This window comes from Rhincodon typus, chromosome 2 (genome assembly GCF_021869965.1).
Source record: "Rhincodon typus isolate 14 chromosome 2, sRhiTyp1.1, whole genome shotgun sequence".
In the NCBI taxonomy this organism is placed as follows: Eukaryota; Metazoa; Chordata; class Chondrichthyes; order Orectolobiformes; family Rhincodontidae; genus Rhincodon; species Rhincodon typus.
In genome coordinates this window covers 45,734,784-45,752,156 of record NC_063333.1, presented here as the reverse complement: position 1 = coordinate 45,752,156, position 17,373 = coordinate 45,734,784, and the positions used below count along the sequence as shown (strand labels likewise).

General features: G+C 43.3%; 1 protein-coding gene across 1 annotated transcript in view; it reads left to right on the top strand.

Annotated features, from left to right (window-relative positions):
* The first annotated feature begins 2,700 nt into the window (after nucleotides 1-2,700).
* Nucleotides 2,701-17,373, top strand: part of mindy3 (MINDY lysine 48 deubiquitinase 3) — a 68,605-nt gene continuing 53,932 nt past the window's right edge. Inside the window, exons 1-4 of the mRNA XM_048607881.1 lie at nucleotides 2,701-2,725; nucleotides 5,764-5,843; nucleotides 7,876-7,936; nucleotides 13,987-14,166. Of these exons, the coding sequence (XP_048463838.1) occupies nucleotides 2,701-2,725; nucleotides 5,764-5,843; nucleotides 7,876-7,936; nucleotides 13,987-14,166 (346 nt within the window). The remainder of the gene's footprint in view (nucleotides 2,726-5,763; nucleotides 5,844-7,875; nucleotides 7,937-13,986; nucleotides 14,167-17,373) is intronic.

Genomic DNA, 17,373 nt, shown 5'->3' with positions numbered 1-17,373 from the left:
CGCACCCATGCACCCCAGTTGCTGTCTACCCTGTTCTGGACCAGTGCCCATGCCGAGCTGGCTTTACCACTGCTTTCCCGCAACTCTCCTTCCCCTGGAGAGTGCAGATATGGCTCTCCCTCCCCATGGATCACCTTCAAAGTCTATGTCCTCCATCCTGTCCAGCCCAGTCCATGTTATACCTTATCACCTCCATCTTAGCTGCTGTCCAAAAGCAGAAACCACTGGAGAAACTCAGCAGGTCTGCAGCAGTTTGTCTTTTTTTTTGTTTCATATTTCCAGCATCAGCAGTTCTTTGTTTTATGTTATTATGTAAGCTGATGTTCATTTTTTTTCCTAATTTCTCTCCACGCTCCTGGCTGTCCTTTTTCTCCACCACCCCATTGTTTTTCTATTTCTCTTTTTTCTTTTAATTTCTCACTGTTAAACTTCACTGGAGTGTCAGCCATCACGTTGGAGTCATTAGCTTCTGGGTTCAACATGCTTTGCAGAAATTTGAGCGTACAATCCAGAGCAACACTAAAGGACTGTACTAAATGCCATCATTTGGATGAAATATTAAACCAAGCTGCTGTCTCCATGAGAGATTGTTTTATGACCAATGTTATTAATGAAGATGAGGGTAGTTTGCATAATTTTCATCAACTAATACTAAACTGGTTGTTGCCACATTGCTGTTAAGCTTGGCATATTTTAAATTACATCAGTGACTGTACCTTAACTGTAGCTGACTATTTTGGGAATACTTCGAGTTGTTGACCATGTTAGGGACCTGGAGCTGGATGAACTCCAGATTGTTCGGGAGGCTGAGGGAGTGATAGATAGGAGTTATAGGGAGGTTATCACACCCAAATTACAGGAAAAAGGTGGCTGGGTGACTGTCAGGAGAGGGAAAGGGAATAGGCAGACAGTGCAGGGATCCCCTGTGGCCGTTCCCTTCAATAATAAGTATACCGCTTTGGATACTGTTGAGGGGGAGATGGAGGAACCTACCAGGGGAAAGCCATAGCAGCCAGGTCTCTGGCACTGAGCCTGGCTCTGTGGCTCAGAAGGGAAGTGGGAGAATAGGAGATTCAATGGTTAGGGGAACAGACAGGAGATTCTGTGGTACTGAGCAAGACTCCTGGATAGTATGTTGCCTCCCGGGTGCCAGGGTCAGGGATGTCTCGCATCAAGCCTACAGGATTCTTAAGGGGGAGGGTGAGCAACCAGAAGTTGTGGTACTCATTGGTACCAATGACATAGCTAGGAAAAGGGATGAGGACCTGAAAAGTGAACATAGGGAGTTAGGTTAGAAGCTAAAAGCCAGGACGAGCAGAGGAGTATCCCAATGATCCATATATCTGAAGCCCTCCCTCCTACGCCAGCTCTGTAGCCACGTGTTCAGCTGCACTCGCTCTCTATTCCTAGCCTCACTAGCCTGTGGTACCAGTAATAATCCTTAGATTACTACTCAGATATGTGGATCATTGGGATACCTTCTGGGGAAGGTGGGACCTGTACAAGAAGGACGGGTTGCACCTGAACTGGAGGGGCACCGACATCCTGAGTGGGAGGTTTGCTCGAGCTCTTTGGGAGGGATTAAACTAGTTTGGCAGGGGGGTAGGAACCTGAGCTACAGATCAGAGGATGGGGTAGCTGGTGTACAGACAGATACAGCATGCAGAGAGTCTGTGAGGAAGGATAGACAGTTGATAGGGCAAAGTTTCAGTCAGTGTGACGGGTTGAAGTGTGTCCATTTTAATGCAAGATGTGTCAGGAATAAGGGTGATGAACTTAGAGCATGGATCAGAGCTTGGAGCAACGATGTTGTGGCCATTTGGGAGACTTGGATAACACAGGGGCAGGAATGGTTGTTGGATGTTCCAGGGTATAGATGTTTCAAAAGAAATAGGGAGGGAGGTAAAAGAGGTGGGGGAGTGGCATTGCTAATCAGGGATAGTATCACAGCTGCAGAAAGGGAAGTCATGGAGGAGGGTTTGTCTACTGAGTCAGCAAGGGTGGAAGTCTGAAACAGGAAAGGAGCAATCACTTTATTGGGAGTTTTCTATAGACCCCCCATTAGCAACAGAGACATTGAACAGATTTTGGAAAGATGTGGAAGTAATAGGGTTGATGTCATGAGTGACTTCAACTTCCCTAATATAGGCTGGAACCTCCTAAGTGCAGATAGTTTGGATGGCACAGATTTTGTCGGGTGTGTCCAGGAAGGATTTCTGACTCCATATGTAGATGGGCCAACTAGAGAGAAGGACATATTGGATTTGGTGCTTGGCAACGAACCAGGCCAGGTGTCAGATCTCTCGGTGGGAGAACATTTTGGTGACAGTGATCACAACTTCCTGACCTTTACTGTAGTCATGGAGAGGGATAGGAGCAGACGGTATGGGAAAGTACTTAATTGGGGGAGCGGGAATTATAATGCTATTTGGCAGGAACTGCGAAGCATAAATTGGGAACAGATGTTCTCAGGGAAATGCACAATAGAAATGTGGAGGTTGTTTTAGGGATCACTTGGTAAGAGTACTGGATAGGTTAGTCCCATTGAGGCCAGGAAGGGATGGTAAGGTGAAGGAACCTTGGATGACAAGACATGTGGAACATCCGTCAAGAGGAAGAAAGAACCTTACTTAAGGTTGAGGAAGCAAGGATCGGACAGGACTCTAGAGGGCTATAAGGTAGCCAGGAAGGAACTGAAGAATGGACTTAGGAGAGCAAGAAGGAGGTATGAAAAAGTCTTGGCGGGTAGGGTTAAGGAAAACCCCAGGGCATGCTATACTTCTGTGAGGAACAAGAAGATGGCCAGAGTGAGGGCAGGGCCAATCAGGGATAGTGGAGGGAAGTTGTGCGCGGAGTTGGAGGAGATCCTTAATGAATACTTTGCTTCGGTATTCACCAGTGAGAGGGACCTTAACGTTTGTGAGGACAGTATGAAACAGGCAGATATGCTGGAACAGATTGATGTTAGGAAAGGGGATGTGCTAGAAATTTTGAAAAACTTGGGGATACATAAGTCCCCTGGGCCTGATGGGATATACCCAAGATTGCTACGGGAAGCGAGGGAAGAGATTACTGCCCCTCTGGCGATGATCTTTGCGTCCTCACTGTCCACTGGAGCAGTACCAGATGATTGGAGGTCGGTAAATCTTATTCCCTTGTTCAAGAAAGGGAACGTGGATAATCCTGGGAATTATAGACCAGTCAGTCTTTCTTCTGTGGTGGGCAAATTATTGGAGAGGATTTTCAGAGACAGTATTTATGATTATTTGGAAAAGCACAGTTTGATAAGAAATAGTCAGCATGGCTTTGTGAGGGGCAGGTCATGCCTCACAAGCCTTATTGAATTCTTTGAGGATGTGACAAAACACATTGAAGGCAGAGCAGTGGATGTGGTGTATATGGATTTTAGCAAGGCATTTGATAATGTTCCCCATGGTAGGCTCATTCAGAAAGTAAGGACGCATGGGATTCAGGGAAATTTGGCTGCCTGGATACAGAATTGGCTGTCCAATAGAAGACAGAGGGTGGTAGTGGATGGAAAGAATTCAGCCTGGAGCTCGGTGACCAGTGGTGTTCCGCAGGGATCTGTTCTGGGACCTCTGTTCTTTGTGATCTACTTGGATGAGGAACTGGAAGGGTGGGTTAGTAAGTTTGCCGATGACATGAAGGTTGGTGGAGTTATGGATAGTGTGGAGGGCTGTTATAGGTTGCATTGGGACATGGGCAGCATGCAGAGCTGGGCACAGAAGTAGCAGATGGAATTTAACCCAGAAAATTGTGAAGTGATTCATTTTGGAAGGTCGAATTTGAATGCAGAATACAGGGTTAATGGCAGGATTCTTGGCAGTGTGGAGGAACAGAGGGATCTTGGGGTCCATGTCCGTAGATCCCTCAAAGTTGCTACCCAAGTTGATAGGGTTGTAAAGAAGGCGTATGGTGTGTTGACTTTCATTGGCAGGGGAATTGAGTTTGAGAGCCGCGAGGTTATGCTGCAGCTCTATAAAACCCTGGTTAGACCATACGTGGAATATTGTGTTCAGTTTTGGTCACCTCATTATAGGAAGGATGTGGAAGCTTTAGAGAGGGTGCAGAGGAGATTTACCAGGATGCTGGCTAGACTGGAGGGCACGTCTAATGAGGAAAGGTTGAGGGAGCTAGAGCTTTTTTCATTGGAGTGAAGAAGGATGAGAAGTGACTTGATAGCGGTGTACAAGATGATGAGAGGCATAGGTAGAGTGGGTAGTCAGAGACTTTTTCCCAGGGCGGAAATGACTATTACGAGGGGACATAATTTTAAGGTGATTGGAGGAAGGAATAGGGGAGATGACAGAGGTAGGTTCTTTACATAGAGAGTGGCGGGTGCGTGGAATGTGCTGCCAGCGGTGGTAGTGGAGTCAGATACTTTGGGGACATTTAAGCAACTCTTAGTGCATGTGTTGAGTTCCCTTTTAGGAGATTCCCACACGCTTGATACAAATGCAATACGCCAACTTCTGTGAATAGCCACACTTTATTTAAGCAAGTACAAGCTTTGGAGGATCACTTAACAATGTTCGCAGCGCTTGCAGAGCCATGTCAAGCGATGCTCTCTGTAAGGGAACCGTCCTCCCTTTATATAGGTTTTTACAGCACAGTCAGACATGCATACAAGATACAAATTTCCCCACCGCCCCCCTCCCGGCCGTAGTCACGTGCCTAGCAAAAGTGATAGTACATAACTTAATCATCTAACAGTAAAACAAAGGTCAGCCACCCAAAAACAACATGTAAGACTAGATAATTCCTTATCCTTTTAGCCTTCATTCAACATTTACAGAGAGCAGAGTATAATTAGATTACCACCTTTTGTCTGAGAGATCTTTTTAGCCTTAGTTCAACATTTACAGAGAGCAGAGTATAATTAGATTACCACCTTTTGTCTGCCCACGAAGCACCTAAGTTCTTACATGTCAGCAGAACAGATATTAACCCTTTAACATTTCACATGAATGATAGTATAATGTAGGGTACGCAGGTTGATCTTAGAGTAGGATAATAGGTCAGCAAACATCGTGGGCCAAAGGGCTTGTACTGTGCTGTACTACTCTATGTTCTATATTCTATGTTCTATGAATGTGCTTGGTCAGTCTTACACCGTCCTTCAAAGAGTGATGTTCTGTGATACTTTTATATAAATGTTTATGCAAATTAATGAATTGCTTACCTAGTGATGCTGACGGCCAGTTTGAGCTTTACAGTTATTATGACTGAGATCAGAAATCTGAGAAGCAGCCTAGAATTAAACTGGCATTCCATGGATATGCCGGGCAATTTACTGCAGATGCTGGAATTTTCACTGAAAATAAAAAAAAATGCTGGAAATCACAGTGGGTTAGGCAGTATCCATGGAGAGAGAACTCCATGTATATGACTGCTGTAGAATCATAGAATCCCTACTGTGTGGAAGCAGGTCATTCGGCCCATGGAGTCCACACCCCATGGCAAATCCACCCAGCCTGCGCATTCCCAGACACTATGGGCAATTTAACATGGCCAGTCCATCCAACCTGCACATCTTTGTGACTGTGGGAGGAAATCCATGCAGACACAGAGAGAGTGTGCAAACTCCCCACAGTCACCTGAGGTCCTTGGCTTTGTGAGGCAGCAGTGCTAACCATTGAGCTACCATGCTGCCCCACTATAAGCCTGCGGTTGTTAACTGATATATCATAGAATTTGTCACAAATGTCAATTTTTATTAAGCCTTTCAATTTTCCTTTGCAGGATTTGTTTTAAGTCAATCAGAATCTACAGCTTTGGAACAATTTGAAGGAGGTCCTTGTGCAGTGATTGCACCTGTTCAGGTATTATACAGCTTATTGATTTCACTGTGTTGCTGGAAATTTGACCTGATGGTGAATTGGTGACGTTAGAATTGTGTGTCAGGAATGGCGGATATTGTAAGAGGGTGGAGTTCTCAAATATGGAGAATCTGTTGTGCTCCAGCTATTGTCCTAGATCACTCATCCAGCTGACTGGTTGCCACCTACTTTTAGCCACGTTGCCCATCTTTTATGTCCGTCAGACAAGTCCTGAGGTTGGGCTTCAACCCAGAATTCTTAGCCCAGTGGTGGGGACACTACCACTGCACCACAAAGCCTCCTTGTTAACTTGCAACTGTTATAGAGTCATAGTCATACAGTACAGAAATAGACCCTTCTGTCCAACTACTCCACTCCGACCATGTTCCCAAACTAAACTAGTCCCACTTGCCTGCATTTGGCCCAGATCCCTCTGAACCTTTCCTGTACTTATCCAAATGTCTTTTAAACGTTGTCACTGTACCTGCATCGACCGCTTCCTCTGGCAGTTCATTCCATACACGAACCACATTCCGGAAAGAAAAAGATGCGTCTCATGTCCTTTTTAAAACTTTCTCCTTTCACCTTTTTAAAAAAAAAAGCCCCCTAGTTTGAACTACCCCACCCTAGGGCAAAGACCCTTGCTATTCACCTTATCTATGCCCTTCATGATTTTATAAACCTCTATAAAGTCTGTAGAGTGGACACATCTATTTGTTTATTGCTTTAAATGATGCTTTTGGAACAGTGTTCCTTCGTTCCCCACTTTTAAAATGTTTCACTTTCTCAAGTGATTGATTCAGATTAGTTTTGGTCTTTGATAGATCACTCATTGCTACTAAGTTTCTACTGATCTTAATAGTGGAATATTGTTGCCAATCATTAATGTAGCCTTATTTACCTTGACTTCATTGTTCTAGCATTCCATTGATTAAATAACTGTATAGTGCCTACAGCATAATAAAATGTTTCAAGATGATTCTTGGGACTATTATGAAACAATGTAGAGACCAGGCCAGAATATTAGGTGAGATGAGCAAAAGCTTGTTCAAAGAGATACGTTTATCTAAGGAGCATCCTAAAGGAGAGAGCCAAGGTGGAGAGACGCAGGAGTTACATTCTAGACCTTGGGCACCCAAACATTTAAAGACATGGCCACCAGTGATGGACCATTTAAAAGTAGGGATGCACAGAATTGGAGGATTATTTGGTCTTTGTGATAGCACAAAGACAAGACCAGAAACTCCGCTCAGCAATAACTGTGACACCAAGATTACAGTTAAACTGGCTTAATCTTAGACTGTTGCCAAAAGTAGGTAGTTAGGGATTTGAGTTTGGAGCTGGATCTGAAAACAGTGGCTTCAGTCACTTATTTAATTGGTAGAAATCTATGCTCATCTAGTACTGAATGCTAGATAAACAGCCTGACATCCAGTCAGGAGATGTGGTAGTGAGTTAGCATGCATGTGAAAAATAACACTACTGTCAGCTGAAGTCATCGAGGGACAGCATGTAGCTGAGAAACAGAAGAGGATCAAAGATGCATCCTTGGGAAATACAAAAGGTAATGACTCTGATTGGATGGGTGAGAACGTAACCTTGAGAGCAACTTCACAGCAGCTTGACAAAAGTAAAGAGGCATTGGAAGTGAATGGTGCAGTCAATTACTGTCAAAGGTTGCAGGCAGGAATCAGACCATGTCATTTGTGACTGAACTGTTTCAGTACTGGGATGGATTGGAATTCTGATTGAAGGTTGTAAAGTGTAGAGATGCAAGAAAGCTGAACAGATTTGGAAGACCTTCAGAGACTTTTGAAGAGGGAATTTAGTTTTGAGATGCAACAGTAGCTTGCAGCATTGTGGAATTGAGGGTTTTTGACACTGACAGCAGATTTAAAGGAGATGGGTACCACCCCTGAACAGATTAAACAGGTTTCAATGTCATCTAAATGAAAGTTAGCCTTGCATTGCATTGTCTATTGTATATTCACCTCCTGCACAAATCTGTTTTAATTTATTGTGGTAATATTTGCAGGCATATCTTCTAAAGAATTTCCTGTTCAAATCTGACAAACCAAATTGGCGAGATTGTACAGGTATAGTAACTTATGCCATCAGTTCACTCAGCAATATTCAAGGATGTAGAAAGCTTTGTTTTAATGCATCTACCTGAGTTTAGAATGCTCCATTATATGCTGCTCTTGCTTGATTTACACTTCAAGCTCAATTTGAATTTTTTTGTTCAGTTTTAATGTGGATCAATTAAGCTTAGTCTTGTGCACTATGTTTTGCAGTTAAAATGTGAGTTTCACACTTTTAAATTTGTTTATATTCTGAAAACATCTGTCATGATTTTCTGATTACTCTTGATCCATGATTTGCTTAAAAATGTAATTTTCACAAGCTCGCAGGTGAAAAATTGCAAATTAGTAGTAGATAATCCATACAATTGTTTAAATAAAACAAAAGTGTGGATGCTGCAGATCTGAAACAAAAACAGAAGGTGCTGGTGAAACTCAGCAGATCTGGCAGCATCTGAGGAGAAAGGAGAGTTAATGTTTCGTGTCCTCTGAACTCATAGCTCGAAGAAAGTGGTATTTATGCTGGAGACAAGGTTTGGGCTGAGTATGTAGGGGGAGAGGTGAGTGGATAGGTCGAGGAGCCCAGAGAAAGATATGAAAGGAGTAGGCAAATGAGGTGATTATTAATAGTAAATCAGGACAGAAAGGAAGTTGAGTGAGTGATAACAAGAGCTGACAGTAGAAAGTAGCAGGTTGTGCTGTCAGCCACCCAGGTCATGTGATAATAGGCCTGACAGTGGGTGAGAATAGGGTTGACTGTCCAAGAAAGATGGAATCAGACTCTAAAGTTATTGAACTCCATGTTGAGTTATAAACACTGCAGGGTTCCCAAGCAGACTTGCACTAAGGTTCATTGGAAAACTCTAGGAGGCCTACAACAGAGATGTTGACATGGGAACAGCGCGTTGAAGTGGCAGGCAACTGGAATCTCGGGGCTGTCTTTGCAGATGGAGCATAGGTATTCTGCAAAGCAGTCACCACTCTGTGTTTCGTCTCCCCAGTGTAGCAGAGACCATCCTGTGAAGAGCAAATGTGGTAGACTAGATTGAATGAAGTGCAGTAAATTACTGCTTCACCTGGAAGGTGTGTTTGGGGCCTTGGACCTTGAGGGAGGGAGGAAATAAGCGGGCAAGTGTTATGCCTTGTGCGATTACATGGGACGGGTTGTGGGGATGTGAGGTAGTGTTGAGAATGGCAGAAGAGTGGATCACGGTGTCCTGGAGGGAGCGATGCTTGCAGAATGCTGACACAGTAGGGGTTGAGAATATGTATCTGATCGTGGCATCCCACTGGATGCGGCGGAAATGGGGCCTTGTGATCTTTTGAATGCAGAGGTTAGCGGGATGGTAGCTTAACACGATCTGTCACCTCCTGTCTCCGTGCCTGTTCCCTGGACAGGAGTCCCCTCCCCATTCCACAGATCCCTTCACCTGCAACCAAGACTGTTTCCACCTGGATCTCCCCACTCCTGGCCTTTACCCGCACTTGACCTGTTCACTGTAGACTTGCAACATGGAGTTGGCTGCCTGAAATCTATCTCCCTCTGAACTGACTGTACTTCATGCTCTCAGATCCAACCCTGACTTTTTCATGAAGCATGCTGACAAAGGTGGTGCTGTTGTTGTCTGGCAGACTGCATTGCCGAGGCGGAGCACCTGCTCTCCGACACCGCCTCCTGTCCTCAACTCCACCTGGTCCATCTCTCACTCCTCTCTTACCTTTCTTGCCATTTCTGGGGATAGTCTGGTCACCGATATCCATTACAATCCCACTGATTCCCACAGCTACCTGGACTATGCATCCTCATACCCTGCTTCCTGTAAAGACTCCATTTTATTCTCTCAGTTTCTGTCTCAGTCGCATCTGTTTTGATGTCCCCTTCTGCAAGGGGCTGGGACTCGGATATGTCCACAGTTTTCCTCAGCTGTGGATTCCCTGCTACCATTGTTGACAGGGCCGTTAGCCATGATTGACCCATCTCCTGCACTTCTGCCCTCACCCATTTTCCCCCTCACAACAAAGATAGGGGCCCCGGTCCTCACTCGCCACCTCATCAGCCTCCGCATCCAAAAGATTGTAAGCCACCAATTCTGTCACCTCCAACAGGATGCTAAGACCAATCACATATTCCCTTCCCCTCCTTTGTCAGCATTCCACAGGGACCATTCCCTCTGGGACACCTTCGTTCACTCCTCCTCCAATCCCTAGACCCGCATGGCACCTTCCTATGTAATCACAGAAGATGCAATACTTGCCTGTTTACTCCCCCGCCTCATCCCCCCTCACTATCCAAGGCCCAGTCAAACCTTCCAGGTGAAACACTCAATCTAGTCTAGAGTATTCACTGTTGACCGTATGGTTTCCTCTACACTGGGGAGATAAAATGCTTACTGTACGACTGATTTGCAGAATATGTAGATTTTGTCCATGCAAATGACTCTGAATTTCCAGTTGCCTGCTACTACAACACAACACCCATTCTAACCCACTGAGACATATTATTGCATCCCATGGGTTGCTTTCAGTACAGCCTGCCCATTCAGTCCTATTCTCGGCGCCATTGTCACTTCTTCATCTTTTCTTCTGTCATTGTCTATTATCAATATTTCCTTGGTTTGCTTACCCCTTTCAAAAAAGAAGGGAATCTCCAATTCCATCTCCAGCTATGTGCTCACTGCTATGTTCTTTCTCCTCCTTCTCCCCCACCCACCATCATAAATGCCACCTTTACCTAGGTACTGTCAGTTCTGATGTAGAGTTATTGGACTTGAAACATCAATTCTGCTTTCTTCGCACAGATGCTGCCGGACTTGAAGTTTTTGCCAGCAATTTCTGTTTCTGTTTCATTTTCATAAAATTGCTTTAACATTTAAGTACATTTGAGAGCAACATAAAATAATGACAAATCTTGAAGTAGATCCAAAGAGAAACATGTAGTCCGTAGGGTTGCTCATAGACTATTGAAGATGACATTAATGGTTCTGTTACTAGCTATTCTGCAGAGGTTTGGATGGTAATCCAGAAAACTGTTTGATTTTTCACTGTGGCATAAAATCCAGAAATTAAAGAAAATGATTTTAATTTGTATTGTGCTTTTTACATCCACTGATAGTGGTGATTTGCTTTCAAACTTACAATTAAGTGTGTTTTTTTGGGCATGTAATCACTGCTGTGATGGAGGAGCTGCAGCAGTTAATTTTGTGCTTGGCAGACTCCCACAAACAATGTGATAAAGACCAGGCCATCAATTATCTTTGTGATGTTGGTCATGGGATAAATGTTGGTCAGGATGCCAGGAATAACTCCCATCCCTTTCTTTGGCATAGCTCTATTGAATCTTTTATGTCTATCCAGTATCTTGCAGAAGGGACCTCAGTAAGCAAAGAGAGAAATTGCTGGCAAAACTCAGCAGGTCTGTGGGAAGAAAGCAGAATTAACATTTCAAGTCCAGTGACTCTTCAGCAGAACTGTTAGCAGCTGGGTGACTGCTTTGCAGAGCCATTCTGCTGCAAAAATGTCCCTGTTCTTTCAGTTGCCTGCCACTTCAACACACCACCTTATCCCCACATCAGTATTTCTGTCTCGGGCCTGCTGCAATGTTCCAGCACGCCTGAGCACGAGATTGAAGATCAGCATTTCATTTTCCACTTAGACTTTGTAGCCTATAGGGCTCAATGTAGAGTTGAATAACTTTAGAGCCTGAATCCATCCTTCCATGTTTTAACACACCCTACACCTGATTCTGTATTTAAGCAGGTTACTTTCAGCACTGTTCCCACTTCCTCTGTTGGATAGAAGGTAGAGGCAGGTACAATTATAACATTTAAAAGGCATCTGGATAGGTACATGAATAGAGATAGTAGGAACTGCAGATGCTGAAAAATCTGAGATAACAAGGTATAGAGCTGGATGAACACAGCAGGCCAAGCAGCATCATAGGAGCAGGAAGGCTGACGTTTTGGGCCTAGACCCTTCGTCAGAAAATGAATAGTAGGGTTTAGAGGGATATGGGCCAAATGCAGGCAAGTAGGATTAGTTCAGTTTGCAATACCTGGTCAGTACAGACGAGTAGGATCAAAGGGTCTGTTTCTGTGCTGTATGACTGTGACTTTCATACCGACTGGTGGGCTTATTATCACATTGTATGGGCTACTTTCAGTATAACTCAGTGCAGAGTAGCTGTCCTACTCTCAGTTCTTCTTATCAATTATTCAGCTTCCCTTCTATCTTGGCCTGCTATCCATAATCTCCTTGTTTACGTTCCCCTTTTGTTTCTGTCTGTCTTGATCACTCTCACTGTCTCCCTGGGTTCTGTCTTCACCTGTTGGCTCACCTTGTTCCTGCTCTCTCTCCTGCCCAACCCCACCCCCTAATTCAGCTTCAGCATAAATGCCACTTGTTCCTAGCTGTTAACAGTTCTGATGAAGAATCACTGCACCCAAAACATTCACTCTGCTTTCTTCCACAGATACTACCAGCAATTTATATCTTCAGCGTCCACAGTTCTTTGTTTTACCTCTGAAACATCTCATTTGAAAGATGACACCTTTTGACGGTGTAATGCTCTGTCAGTACTATGTTGGAATGTCACCCTTGATATTTGTGCTGAAGCCTTAATGTAGAACTTCAAAGCAGAACTTTGTGGTGCAGAAATAACTGTACTATGAACTGAGTGACAGCTGATACACAATGTAACTATTCCAGTACCATTTCTAACATAATTATTTTAAAACCCAGCTGGTTTTCTATCAGGGAAGGAAATCTGCAGCTATCCATCTGGGATATGTGAGACTCCAATCCCGTACCAACATGACTGACCTTTTCAATGCCCTCTTAAGTGGCAAACAAGCTGCCAAGTTGTATAAAACACAGCCAGTTGCCATAATGTTAAGCAGCTATGAATGTGCACAAGACGACAGCTTTCTAGTTATGCCTACATTTCAAGACTGTTTATAAAACACAATCAGTCCAATCTGTCTTATTTTTAAAGACCAAATTATCTTGGGGCTGCTATGTTTATTTGAATTTACTGGTATTTTTCTGGCAGTCCAAAAGTTGGATTCTAGCAAGTCTGTACCCTGCTCCTCTGCTAGTTGCCTTGTGTACCTTTATGAACTGCTTTGACATTGTCAAGAGACTTGGAAGCAGTTTGTTGCTTTTTGTTTTTAATCATTTGTGGGAATAGTTCTAGAATCACAATTATTTAGAGCAGCTGCTGTAAATGAAAATAAGTATCATGACTCCAAAATGCCAGGAAGGCTCCTTCATGTGTTAGTCTTGCACAGTGGCGACAACTATGTGTGGCCCTAAAGTGAGCAAACTGCTAGGGAATCTATTGATGCCAAATTATTCAAGATAAGTGCCTTTAGTAAGATAATTAAAATTTGAACATTTTTATTTGATAAGGAAAAATGATATCGAAAATAAATCAACTCCAACCTTTAACCTGGGGTTAATATAGAAGGTCTGCGATTCTGTCTGTTTTGTCAACAAGGCTTCTTATTTTTGTGTACTTTGTACACTGCCTCAATGATTCCATGGCATACTTCCCTGTAAATCCATGATCAGGCCCCACTCCAGGAAGTTCACTATGTAATCTAGGCTGGCAAGCATTTTCAATGCTGCAGGAGGGTGGAACTCTGAACTGTACTACTTTGGTTTTTTGTTGTATTTGGCAGCAAATGAAAACCTCAATCTGCCCTTGATGGTGAACAATAAGATTCTGTGACACAATTCAAAGATTAGTTGACAATGTTTCTCCTACTGTTCTGATCAATATTCATCCTTCCAACGACATCAATAGAAATTGATAAAACAGATTAACCAGTCTTATTTTATCCTGGGGGAAACACCATTGTGTTCATACCAGACCTGTTCATCCTGGATTTGAACTTGAATCCACAACCTTCTATAGAGGCAAGGGTGCAAATTCTGTCAACGCTGTCATTTGAGATTTTCTGACATGCTTATTCACTGAAATCTTCAAGATGACAATGTATTGTTATCCTTTTGAATGTTTGGGTATGCCTGTTACAAATAACACTTGCATTTCTGTTGATTTTTAGACGAAGAGCATAAGCATCTTTTCTGCCTCACTCTGAGTGAAATTCTAGAAACTGTTAGATTAAGCAACACAACTCCCTTCTGTTTGGTAATGTTGGCAAAAGAAAAATCAACCGAGGAGCATGGCAGTATTTCTGAAAATCAGCCAGAGTCCAGTCAGGGGATTGAAGAGGAACAGCTCTGTAAGAAACCACCTTTTTGGATAAATAATAATATTTGATGGTGAATATTCTATTCCTTTTTAAAACAAAAAGCAGTTTTGCTTGCCTAACGTATTCAGTCTGCATGTCTTTTCAAATTTTAGAAACAATAGGACTGTTCTATAGTTGAGATTTGCAAAACTGAAGCATTTAATGTTCAAAAATGGGTGTTTTAAAGAGAAGTTTTCAATCTAGATTTTGTTTAACCAATGTTTTTGCTCTGTTTTACGTTTGTGTAACATAAAAGCTATATCTGTCAGTCAGTTTGGGAGATATGCAATGTCTTCTGGAAAATCCAAAATCTGTGGAAGATATTCTTAGTTTTTGACTCATTCAAAATCCTACCAAAAACCTTTGAAAATCCCTTTCCCCATTTACAATTTTTGACCAGTGGTCAATCCTGCATCAATGCTATGTATAACTCAGTTACTATGGGGTCTTAGAATAGCGTGAACTTGTGTGCTACTATTTGCATTTAGCAATTATTTGAAAAAGGCTTTTGGCAAAAGGTTTATAAAAACAAAGGCAGCATATGAAGATTTCTTGCTGCACGGAATACAGAGACAATAGATTTAATTTTGCTTTGTAGTTGATTATATTTGCAAAATGATAAATAGGACCATTGGAAATGGCTGAGGAATTGAATAATCACTTTGCGTCAGCCTTCACAGTGGAAGACACAAGTAATATCCCAAAAATTCGAGAGTCGGGGACTGAGCTGAGCATGGTGACCATCACTAAGGAGAAGGTGCTAGTAAAACTGATTGGCCCGAAGGTGGATAAATCACCTGGACCAGATGGACTACACCCCAGAGTTCTGAAGGAGATAGCTGAAGAGATGGTGGAGGCATTAGTGGTGATTTTTCAAGAAACACGAGTCGGGAGAAGACTGGAAAATCGCTAATGTGACATCCTTGTTTAAAAAGGAAGTAAGGCAAAAGACAGAAAATTACAGGCTGATTAGCCTAACCTTAGTCGTGAGTAAGATTTTGGAGTCCATTGTGAAGCATGAGATTTCTGAATACTTGGAAGTGCACGATAAAGTAGGTTAAAGTCAGCATGGCTTCAACAAGGGGAGGTCATGCCTGACCAATCTGGTCAAATGCTTTTGAGGGGGTAATGAGCAGGTTAGACCAAGGAGAGCCATGGTACTGAATGGATATAAGCTTGGCTGTCTGGCAGAAAGCAGAGAGTGGAGTTAAAAGGCTCTTTCTCAGGATGGCAGCCGGTGACAAGTGGTGTTCTGCAAGGGTCAGGGTTGGGACCACAACTTTTCACTTTATGCATTAATGATTTAGAAGAAGGAACTGAGGGTATTCTGGCTAAGTTTGCAGACGATACAAAGATAGGTAGAGGGGCAAGTAATATTGAGAATGCAGGGAGGCTGCAGAAGGATTTGGACAGGTTAGGAGATTGGGCAAAGCAGTGGCAGAAGAAGTACAATGTGGGAAAGTGTGACGTCATGCTCTTTGATAAGAAGAATAGAAGCAAGGACTATTTTTCTAAATGGGGAGAAAATTCCGAAGTCTGAAGTGCAAAGAGACTTGGGAGTTTTAGTCCACGATTCTCTCAAGGTAAACTTGCAGGTTGTGTCAGTAATTAGGAAGGCTAATGCAACTTTGGCATTTATTTTGAGAGGACTTGAATATAAAAGCAGGGATGTACATACAAGGCTCTGGTCAGGCCACGTTTGAAGTATTGTGCACAGTTTTGGGCCCCATATCTCAGGAAGGATGAACTGGCCCTGGAGTGGGTTCAGAGGAGGCTCACGAGAATGGTCTCGGGAATGAAAAGCTTAACATATGAGGACTCTGGGTCTATACTCTGGCGTTTAGAAGGATGAGGGGGGATCTAATTGAAACTTACAGAATACTGAATGGCCTGGACAGAGTGGATGTTAGGAAGATGTTTCCATTGGTAGGCGACACTAGGACCCAAGGGCATAGCCTTAGAGTAAAGGGAAGACCTGTTAGATTGGAGATAAGGAGAAACTTCTTCAGCCAGAGAGTAGTGAATCTATGGAATTCACTGCCACAGAAGGCTGTGGAGACCAGGTCATTGAGTATATATAAGATGGAGATAGATAGGTTCTTGATGATCAAGGGTTATGTGGAGAAAGCGGGAGAATGGGGTTGAGAAACATACCAGCCATGATTGAACAGTGGAGCAGACTCTGGCTGAATGGCCTAATTTCTTTTCCTATGTCTTATGGTCTTATGAAATTCATAGAACATAGAACATAGAACATTACAGCGCAGTACAGGCCCTTCGGCCCTCGATGTTGCGCCGACCTGTGAAACCAATCTGAAGCCCATCTAACCTAAACTATTCCATTATCATCCATATGTTTATCCAATGACCATTTAAATGCCCTTAAAGTGGGCGAGTCTACTATTTTTGCAGGCAGGGCATTCCACGCCCTTACCACTCTCTGAATAAAGAACCTACCTCTCACATCTGTCCTATATCTATCACCCCTCAATTTAAAGCTATGTCCCCTCGTGCTAGCCATCACCATCCGAGGAAAAAGGCTCCCACTGTCCACCCTATCTAATCCTCTGATCATCTTGTATGTCTCTATCAAGTCACCTCTTAACCTTCTTCTCTCTAACGAAAACAGCCTCAAAACCCTCAGCCTTTCCTCATAAGACCTTCCCTCCATACCAGGCAACATCCTGGTAAATCTCCTCTGCACCCTTTCCAATGCTTCCACATCCTTCCTATAATGCGGTGACCAGAACTGTACGCAATACTCCAAGTGCGGCCGCACCAGAGTTTTGTACAGCTGCAACATGACCTCATGGCTCCGAAACTCAATCCCTCTACCAATAAAACCTAGCATACTGTACGCCTTCTTAACAACGCTATCAACCTGGGTGGCAACTTTCAGTGATCTATGCACATGGACACCGAGATCTTTCTGCTCATCCACACTACCAAGAATCTTACGATTAGCCCAGTACTCTGTATTCCTGTTACTCCTTCCAAAGTGAATCACCTCACACTTTTCCGCATTAAACTCCATTTGCCACCTCTCAGCCCAGCTCTGCAGCTTATCTATGTCCCTCTGTAACCTGCAACATCCTTCCGCACTATCCACAACTCCACCGACTTTGGTGTCATCCGCAAATTTACTAACCCATCCTTCTACGCCCTCATCCAGGTCATTTATAAAAATGACAAACAGCA